We start from the raw sequence: 9,634 nt of genomic DNA on the forward strand, positions 1-9,634 counted from the left end.
AAAGATTTATCCTTGGTATCCCTGTATTGGCCATTTATTATACACGATCGTTTATTGTTCTCAAATGAGTCTGTGTCGTGTGGGGCTGAAATTCCTCGAGGGACGTCTCTGCTGGTCCAGCTTGAGGTGAGGGCCGCCGCTCGATTAATGGATCCTCTGACTTGGCTCCCACATCGGCCTCCAGCAGAGGGAGAAGAAAGTGTGAGCCCACTTGGCCTATCAGAGGGACTCCAAGGCCAAATGATCCTACCCCGGGGGTGGGGAGGAAGGGAGGCGCCAGTGGCTGGGGACCACTTTCAGGCCAAGTGCTGTCATGCATTGTTCTACTCATCCGCACAACACCCTCCACTTTCAAGAGACAGGAAACCATGACTCAGAGAGGTGGCGGCTGGCTCAAATGTGCTCTGCTGGGAAGTCGTTGTGCTGGGACTTGAACCCAGTTCAGATGGAAACCTAAGTCCCTTAACAGCAGGTGGCTGTCCAACGGAGGCAGCGATCGAGGAAGGACCAGCACACCCGGCGCTGTGTCGGCCGATGTGAACAACCTGCTCCGGGTTTGCAGGGAGCTCTGATCCGGAGTGTTTGCCAATTTCCGCGGTGTAAATGCTCCTGCCGTGGTCACTTACAGCCACAGACAGGATCAGCTCAGAGTTGGAAAAAGAGGTGCAAATCAACACCTCTGTATGAATCCCGCTCTGCCCATCACCAGCAGTGGGACCTTGGGCGAATCACACAATCTCTCTAAGCCTTGTTCCTCATCTATAAAATGGGACAGACCATCACCTCCCAAAGTTGCTGGGATGATTTAACAGGACATCACACGTGAACAAGGCTGGCACAGGCCTGGACACATAGGAGCAGCTCAAAGCATGTTTCCTTCCTTCCTTCCTTGGTTCCTTCCGTCCTTTCTTTCCCCAGCTCCCACCCATCACCAGTCAAGGGCCGCCCTCCCACACACACAAGGAGAAGCCAGAGGGAACAGGGAACCCTTTGGTCTTCCTGCCACATCCCCCTGTTGGCTCGTCCCCCAGATGCCAGCCGTGATGCCAGTGTGAGTGATGGTGAGCAGTGCTGGACAATGGACACATTCTCACACCAGGACGTGCTTCCAGAGGTGACTGGTCAGGGCCGGGAAACAGGCCCAGGCCTGGTGTCTGGACTGAACCTCAGGCTCAGTGGGGGCAGGGGTGGGGGTGGGGGTGGGAATCATTCATTCGTTCAACAAACATGTCTTGAGGATCTGCCCAGAGCCAGGCCTTGTCCAGGGCTGGGGGAGCAGGGATGCCCGCCGTCAAGAGCTCTCAATTTGGTAGGAGAACAACTCTCGAGCCTCTCCAGCCCCAGAGGAGGGTCCTTCTAGCCGAGTGCTGCCCAAAGTGGCCATGACGGCACCCAGTCCACAGTGTATGCTTCTTGGTCCGTTGCCTGGTCTTTTGAATGGCCTGTCCCATTCCAGAACCCTGTAAGTTGAATGGAGCAACATTGGGTGGGCGGGAGGTGAGGGGGAATGGAAGGAAGGCTGGGCACGCAGCCACCAAACCCAGATTCCACTCTTGCCGCTTCCTGTCCCCGTCTTTTCACTCCCCACGCCTGTTTCCCTGTTCTGTGGGCACAAGAGTAGCTGCCTCCGTGTCTTATGTGAGTGAGGACTCGATGACATGATGGGTGTGGAAACACTGTGTCAATTCTCAAGGACGACCGGCAGGTAGACGGGAGCATCTGGAGCCCGAGCCTCCAGCCCTTTGATTATCCGCGAGAAACGCAAGAGTGTAGGTCCACGAGCAGAACTGAGCCAACGGAAAGTCCACCTGTGAATCCAGCCTAAATTCCACACGCTGTAAGCCTTTCCATACATTTTTCTGCAAAGAGTCTCTGTTCAACCAGGACACCCACGTCTAAAGGCCAAAGATGGTTTCTGCATCTAAACAGCCAAGTTTACTGAGCACCCACCATGGGCTTTGTGTGGAAGATTCACCAGCGAGCAGACCCAGCCAGGGCCCCTGTCTTCATGGGGCTTCGCAGGGTTGGGGAGGGGTGCTGGCCATGCCTTAGGCCTCCAGGGAAAGTCAGGGCACAGGTGGGGGGATCAGTCACCCTCGAGCTAGGGGACCATGAGTCACCTTCAGTGTTACTGGCAACTATGAGGCTCCCCATGCCTAGGGAGGGTTTTTTTTTTTTTTTCCAAGCAACCGAAACCAACTCTGGATAACTCAAGCCCCAAAAAAGTAACTTGTGGAACATTCTGGAAGTTCACGGAACAGGAGGGCAAGCCGAAGCTCCAGGCGCTATAAGGACCCACGCCCTTTGTGCCGTCACAGCTCTGGCATAACCACGGTTCATACTGGTAATCATCAGAGCACATAGGACTGAGCCAAGAGCTTTGCATGTAATGACTCGTCCCATCCCGTCAACAGCCGGGAGGTAGGTCCTGTCATTATTGGCCTCAGGGAATTAGAGAAGTACAGTTTCACGGGGGCCCCCAGTGGCAAGGAGTACTTTCTGGTGGTTCTCAGTCTTCCTCTGTTCTGGATTCAGATCCCTGGGAGAGTGTCTGATGGGCTCGTCTGGGGATGCCTTACCTGTCTATGCCACCTACCAAGATGACATACCATAGGGAGGGGCGGGGCGCATGCATAATTCCCCAAAGCAAATCCAGTATGTGATAGATGTACAAAGGACTGACAGATCAGATTCTTTGCCTGGGTGCCACCATGTCCTTTCCTGTTCCTTTGGGCTGTGACTCTGTGCACCTCCAGCCCCATGGATTTATTCGCTCCAGCCACGAAATCCTGGCCAGTAGGTCTTGGTGATCATGGGCCCCCTCTGCTACTGGATCCCAGCGAAATTGTAAAGTGGGTCCCAGAACTTCATCCCCCACCCCCTGTTGCCTCCCAGGAACCTCATCCTGAAGACAGATAGCCCTTAGGAAGTGATGGCGTGTGTTTTGCCACCGCCGACATTTGTCGTTTAAAACAGAAGGCTCTGCATCCTCTAGCAAGTGGTAGAGACTGTTGCATTCCTCCTTCCAGTGATGAAAAAATAAATAGTTTCTCCTCTCCTCCGGGAGCAGCAGTGTCTCTAGATTGCTTCAGACCTGGGTTTGAAACTCCCAGGGGCGCCTGGGTGGCGCAGTCGGTTAAGCGTCCGACTTCAGCCAGGTCACGATCTCGTGGTCCGTGAGTTCGAGCCCCGCGTCGGGCTCTGGGCTGATGGCTCGGAGCCTGGAGCCTGTTTCCGATTCTGTGTCTCCCTCTCTCTCTGCCCCTCCCCCGTTCATGCTCTGTCTCTCTCTGTCCCCAAAATAAATTAAAAAAAAACGTTGAAAAAAAAAATTAAAAAAAAAAAAAAAGAAACTCCCAGTTGTTCCACTTAATAATAATAAAAAAAAAGATCCTGGGCCTCATTCATTATTTAAGAAAGACAAGAAAAGAAAGAAGGAAAAGAGAGAGAAAGAGAAAGATCCCGGGCCTCTCGTCTTCATCTGCAAAACACGGCTCATGACACTGCCTCCCAGATTACTGAGAGCATTTAATGCATCAGGAACATCTAATAGGTGTGGAATAAATGGTAGCTATCCATAATATCACTCTCGCTTCTCCCAGTCCTCAAAAAGACTCTGGGGAGACCAGTCTTGAGTTGAGCTAGTCCTGCCACGTACAATCTCACCTCCAGCTCTTTGCTCAGCCAGGTTTCCCCCCTGGCACATTTTCTTCCTTAGCCCTTGGCTTATTCATGTCCTCTCTTTACTTCAAGGTCTCGCTCGAGTTCTCTTGACACCCCCAAGGAATCACGCTTCCTCAAGAACTTCCTGGAGGGGATGTCAATCACTTGGACACATGTCCGCCTGGATAGCTATTAGTGTTCCACGAACTCGCCCAACCTCTCGGCCTGCGGGGGTGAGGGTCCCGGTGTTACTCTTTTCTGACATGCCCTGCCCACAACGGATGCCCATTCACTGTCTCGATGACGGCGAGGGCTTTCGGGGACAATCCCTTCCGCCATCTGTGCGGAATAACACTGGCTAATTCCCCCTCAATGAGGATAACATCCAGACAGGGAATTGCATACCCTGTAACCCTCCACGTGGCCGGAGCTGAGAAAGTGCCTGACGGCCATTCTCATCAGCAGACACCAGAGCACAGAGGGAAGGAGTCAGTCCTGTGTCTGAATCGCCCGTTCACTTATTGACTGGATGGCCTTGGACGAGTCACTTGACCTCCCTCCGCCTCAGTTTCCTCATCAGCAAAACGGGGCTAATTTTACCTTCCAGCGTGCTAGTAAGGATTAGACGGGACAAGAACGATGAAGCTCAGGGCGGAATGCTGGCTCACAGCGAGCCTTCGGTGAGGGTCAGAGGTACAGCCCCTGCCCTCTGAGTGAAGACATCAATTTTCCGCTAAGCTGTGAACACCATACATGCAAGGGACTCTCTATTGTGTTCAAGGTCACGCTCCCAGTGCTTAGCACTCTGCTTGGCACATAGACACCATACAATAAACATCTGTTGGGCACCCGAGTAAACACGTCAAGCGGCCTGGGGATGCTGCAGATGTGGGTAGGGTGGTAAGGCAAGTCAGACACCTGCGTGGATCCCAGGAAACCCAGCTAACAGAACGAACCAGTCTCTTCTTTGTTCGGTCTTTGTTTGGCCTCTGCCTTCCAATTCATGACTGCTAACCCAGAAACCCGAGAAAGTCACTTAAAGTGGCCCAAGAATGCATGCCACAGATGTTCTGCAAAGTCGGGTTAGCCAGGCCAACCTAAGGCATCACCGGTGGCCGGCCGCCCCTGCCCAAGGGATTCTCTGTGCCCCACATAGAGGGAACATTAGAAACAAGGAGGGAGCCTGGGGCTGGGCCAGGTGGGAGCTGGTCGGAGCCAGATGTCCTGCCACCAATAAATCTTAACACTCGGAGCCTCAGTTTCCTAATCCGTGAAAAAAGGAGCTTAAACCCATCTTGCAGCTGCATGAGGCCTGTGAAGCGGCAGCTGATGCGCACAATCGTGGCTGTTGAAAAACCAGAATCCCAGCCAGAGACTAGGAAACGAGCAATCTCAGGCTGCTTCGGGAGACTCTCTTGTGTAAGGATCGCGCGACGTGGAGCCTCCTCGCCCGCGTGAGCCCGGGGAAGCTCTCCTTTTGCGCCTGCCGTCTTGCCCCAGGCGTTAGGATTTCGGGGGGGGGGGGAATCAATTCCTACTCTAAGAGGGTCCTCCTGCTAAAAACAAAAACCAGGAGTTTCAGAACCACTGAATAAATGATCGCGGAAGTCGCTTCCAGCTCCGACATTCTCTGCGCTCAAAAGGCAAAAAATTACTTCAACCTCTCAGGAAAAACTCTAGTCTGCAGCTGGGGTGGGAAAGGGGTGGGGCTTATGGCTGGGGGGTGGGGCCGGGCTGGGGGCGGGGCGGCTGGGGGAGCAGGGGCGGAGCCGCCGGCTCTCGGCTCGGCCCGTCACTGCCCTGCGGGGGCTAAGAAGGAACCCAGCGGTGCCCGACCCCCCGCCCCGCGCCCAGAGTGTTGGGTGGGGGTGGGGAGGAAGGATAAACACTTAAAAGTCGGCACAGCAGCTTTCGCGCGCGCAGCCCCCGCAGTCTCAGTGCTGCGGCAGCCTCGGCCCTCCCGAGCCAGCCCTCCCACCCACCCACCTGCTGACACGCGGCTGCGGAGAGAGAACGGCAGGGCCGCTGGCTGGGGCCTTTGGCTCGCCCTACCTGGGCCGGCCTACCCACTACAATTCCAGGAGAAGTTCCCGGGGCCAAAGGAGGCAGGACCAAGAACCACTCTCTTCCCTACCTCCACCCCCCATCCCCGGTGCCCCCTCTCCCGGGCCACTGCACAGGGACAACCGCAGGACTTCCTTCCCAGAAGTGCCCAGGCAGGGGAAACTGGGGCCCGAAGACTTGAAGACGCCTCGGGGCGCTCCTGGGTGATCCGAAAAGCCGGAGAAATGTGGGTTTCTCCAATGCAGAGTCAGATATTGGGGAGGGGGGGGGGGTAGTTAGGGGCAGGGGCTAATAGCCCAGCCAGGCCTGTGTGCAGCGGAGTGCCTTCTCCCAAGGCACAGACTCACCTCTGCAAAGCTGAACGCTTTTGTCTGCGATCCTTAGGGGTACAACAGGGAAGGGGACGCTAGCCATGCCCCTACCTAACAGAGACCTCCATCGCCTTCTCCCCGCCCCCTCCACACCACCACTGGCAGGCGCGTTTCGGAATGCCTGCCCTGGATTCTACCCTCTCCGCCCTCCCGGGCGGCCCCTGGCAGGTGGCCCGGCTAAGCCAACTGCTAGGTGCACGGCTTGCGGTCGCATCCCGGAAGGGCGCCCTCCTCCGGCAAGAGAGCCTCTTACATCTCGCGCTGACCCTTTTCGTACCCCCGCCCCCTCGTGGGCACAGAGTTGGAACCGGGAAAGAGGGACCCCACCTTCGCGCACGCTCGCTTCCTCTGCGGAGGAGAAGAGGGCCCCCCGGCGGCCCAGGAACCCTGCCTGCGCCCCAGGCTCGGAAAGTTTCCCGTCCGTGATCCGAGTCAGCGCTCCTCCCTTCACCCTGAGCAGCGAGCTCTAGGCCACGCCGGCTCCCCCGGCCCAGACGCGCTCACCCGCGGCTCCCGAGCCCCCCTGCGCCCTGCAGCCTGCAGAGGCGGGCAAGGGGAGCGGAGACGCCAGGACGCCGGGTCAGCTCTCCGCAGCCGGGCAGCTCGAAGAACGCCGGTCTCGGGCTCTGGGGAGAGCTCGCAGGGTGGGGTCCTGACGGAGCCGGGTTCCCCAACGTTGGCTTAAACCATCAGTCGCCAACCCCACCCCTGCCGCGTCAGTTCTGCACATTCCGGGGTGGGGGAAACGATGCTCCCCTCCTGCCCCCAACCCCCAATCCCTTCTCCCTGCAATGTCCAGGTGAGGGCTCCAGTGCCTTTCAACAAAGCCCAGTGCCGAGCGCTGGAACCGGGACCCACCCCCTCCACCTCCCCCCTCCCATATAACCTTTCCCTCTAGAGGCATCCGACGGAGGGAGCCCTCACCCCAAAGTTGGGGGGAGATTCTGATCCACTTTGGAAAGTCTTTTGCTCCAAAGGGTAGGGGACAAAGTATGGGGCTGACATTTCTTCTGGGTCACACACAACCCCTCCCCCTCTCTGCCAGCGAGACCACCATTCAGGCTCAAATTCTGCAGCCTCTCCCATCTGCAGACCCAGCACTCTCCGAGGACCTCGTGGGCGGGGTTATTTTAGGGCGGAGGGGGTGGGGAGAGCACCCATTCCTGGCAGGCACTCTCAGAGCCTGGCGAGGCACCTCCCGGCAGGGCAAGGCAAACAGAGTTGACCCCCTACCATCATTATTGAGTTGGGCTAGGGGCTGAGATCCTACTGGCCACAATGGCTACTTTTTGGCACCCCGCACCCCCCCCCCCGCCCCCTTCATGGCTGTGACTCCAGAGGGGCCGATTCTGGGCGCCCAGGTTTAGCATTTGGTATTGGCTGGGACTCGAGGACGCGGACCCTCTGGTCTCCGCGCCCGTGGCTGTTCGCTGGTCCCGCTTTCCCCCTGCTGGGCTCTTAGCCCGTGGGTCGGCTCACTGCCCGAAAGGTGCCGGGGTCGCCAGGATGGGCTCCGGTAGCATGTAAGACCCACCAGGCGGCGGCGCCGGGCGCGAGGCACCGAAGGCGGCCGCGAGCCCCGGACCCTGGAGCTGCGGAGCCACGCATCTTTCGCTCTGGGGACCCCGCTCAGCTTCCAGCTTCAGCCAGGACCAAGTCCTTGCGGGACACACACCCGACTGCTCACACCTCCTGGGCTCCCGGGCGCATCCATCCCTGCCTCCTCACTAAAACCACACGCTCCATCGCACGCACACACGCTCTCGGACCACGAAGCAACACAACCCCCACGCGCCTGCACCGCCACACATCCCACATACACGCATACTCCTGCCCAAGTGTCACATCCCCCCCCTCCATCCTATGCACACACGCCCCCCCCCCCCGAAATAGTCATCTGCCGCCGCACACCCCTGAAGAGACTCACACACTTGGGACCCGCGAGAAACGCCACACCTCACATACTCACCACCCTTTAACACGCTCACACATACAATGACACAAGCTTTCACACTTCACACCTCACCGAGAAGCCGGCACCCGCTCACACCCCCAAATACTCTGGCTCACTCCGTCTCACACGCACACCTTCTCCGTGGAACTGACAGAGACACTCAAACAGCCCATCTGCACACTCACATCTCTAAATACACTCCCGCACCCTCTGCGCACACAGCTCCTTCCCGGACACCCTTACCCACAGACGCAACAAAGGCACACGCTCGTACACACACACACACGCGCACACACACACACACACACACACACACCCTGGCACAGACCCGCGCGCGCTCTCCTCGGAGGAGACCTCCTCCCTCCGTGGCCGAGCCGACCGACCGCGCGGACCGCCACGCCAGGACCGGTGCTCGCGCCGCGAGCCTCTCCGGGGCGCCCCGGGCCCGCGCCCTTCCCCGGCGGCCCGCCCCCGCGCGCGTCCCCCACCCCGGGCTCCGGCCGGGCGCCCGCGCACTCACCGCGCGCCAGGTCCAGGATCGCGGCGAGCAGCAGGCAGACGCAGCCGCGGAGGCTCGGGGCGGCTCGCATGGTGCCCGGGAGCTGGCGGCGGTGGCGAGGCGGAGGCGGTGGCGGAGGCGGCGGGTCCCCTCGCCATGGGCTCAGGCGCGCTCCTGCCTCCGGCCGCCGGCCGCGACGGTGGCGGGCAGCGCCGGGCGCCGCGGGGGCGCCCCCATGCCGCCGCGGCCGGGCCGCCGGGGCGCCGGGCTCCACTCGGCTCGGGCTCTGCGGGGTGCCGCGCGACCCTGCGCTCCGGGCGTCCTCCCGGCGCGCCGCGGCTCCCGGCTCCCCCGGCTGCGCGCGGCGCCCACCGCGGCCCCGGAGTCGGATCGGCGGCCGCGCCGGAGTTTGGAGCCGAACCGCGCTCCCTCTGCCTCGCGCTCGCCTCTCCCGGCGGCGCGAGCGCCCCCCTCCCCGCGCCCTCCCTCCGCCCCTCCCCCTCTCCCCGCCCCCCGCCCTCCCTCCCTCCCTCCCTTCCTCCCCCTCGCCGCGCTCTCCGCTGTATTATACAGACTTTTCTTTAATCCTTTCTGGGCTGTTCGGCTCTCGTCAGCTAAGCCGATTTATTGCAGGGAGAAGGAGAGCTCACCCCCTCCCCGCCCCCCTCCCCCTCCTCCCTGTCTCCCACCCCCTCTCCTTACCCCAGGTTCCCTTCCTCACTCGCAACTCGCCGCGCAGTCCTTAGCTTCGCAGCCCTCCCCCAGCTGACCGAGCACCCCTGCCCTCCAGAAGTGGGCTCCACCCGGTCCCCCTCCACTTAATCCCGTCCCTGGGCTCACCCCGCACCCCCCACCCCCTAGCCTGTTGGAGGGAGGCAGCCTCCCTTGAGAGCAAGCCCTGCCTTCCCACCCCCCCCACCCCCCCCAGCGGAGCAGGCAGGGTGTGGCCCCAGAGGACTGGCCTTGCCACCTATTAATGCTCTCAGTGGGAAGCATTAGGGGCATCAGTCATCTGAAACTTCCCAAATTATGGATGGCCTCCCCCAGGTACCGACAGGAATGTTGTGTTTTCTCTTCTTCCAA

At 59.7% G+C, this 9,634-nt stretch overlaps 1 protein-coding gene across 1 annotated transcript in view; it reads right to left on the reverse strand.

The window, feature by feature from the left end:
* Nucleotides 1-9,024, reverse strand: part of IGSF21 (immunoglobin superfamily member 21) — a 231,678-nt gene extending 222,654 nt beyond the window's left edge. The window contains exon 1 of the mRNA XM_058718900.1: nt 8,573-9,024. Within this exon, the coding sequence (XP_058574883.1) occupies nt 8,573-8,642 (70 nt within the window). The 5' untranslated portion in view covers nt 8,643-9,024. The remainder of the gene's footprint in view (nt 1-8,572) is intronic.
* Between the last annotated feature and the right edge of the window lie 610 nt (nt 9,025-9,634).

Source organism: Neofelis nebulosa, chromosome 2 (assembly GCF_028018385.1).
Source record: "Neofelis nebulosa isolate mNeoNeb1 chromosome 2, mNeoNeb1.pri, whole genome shotgun sequence".
Classification (NCBI taxonomy): Eukaryota; Metazoa; Chordata; class Mammalia; order Carnivora; family Felidae; genus Neofelis; species Neofelis nebulosa.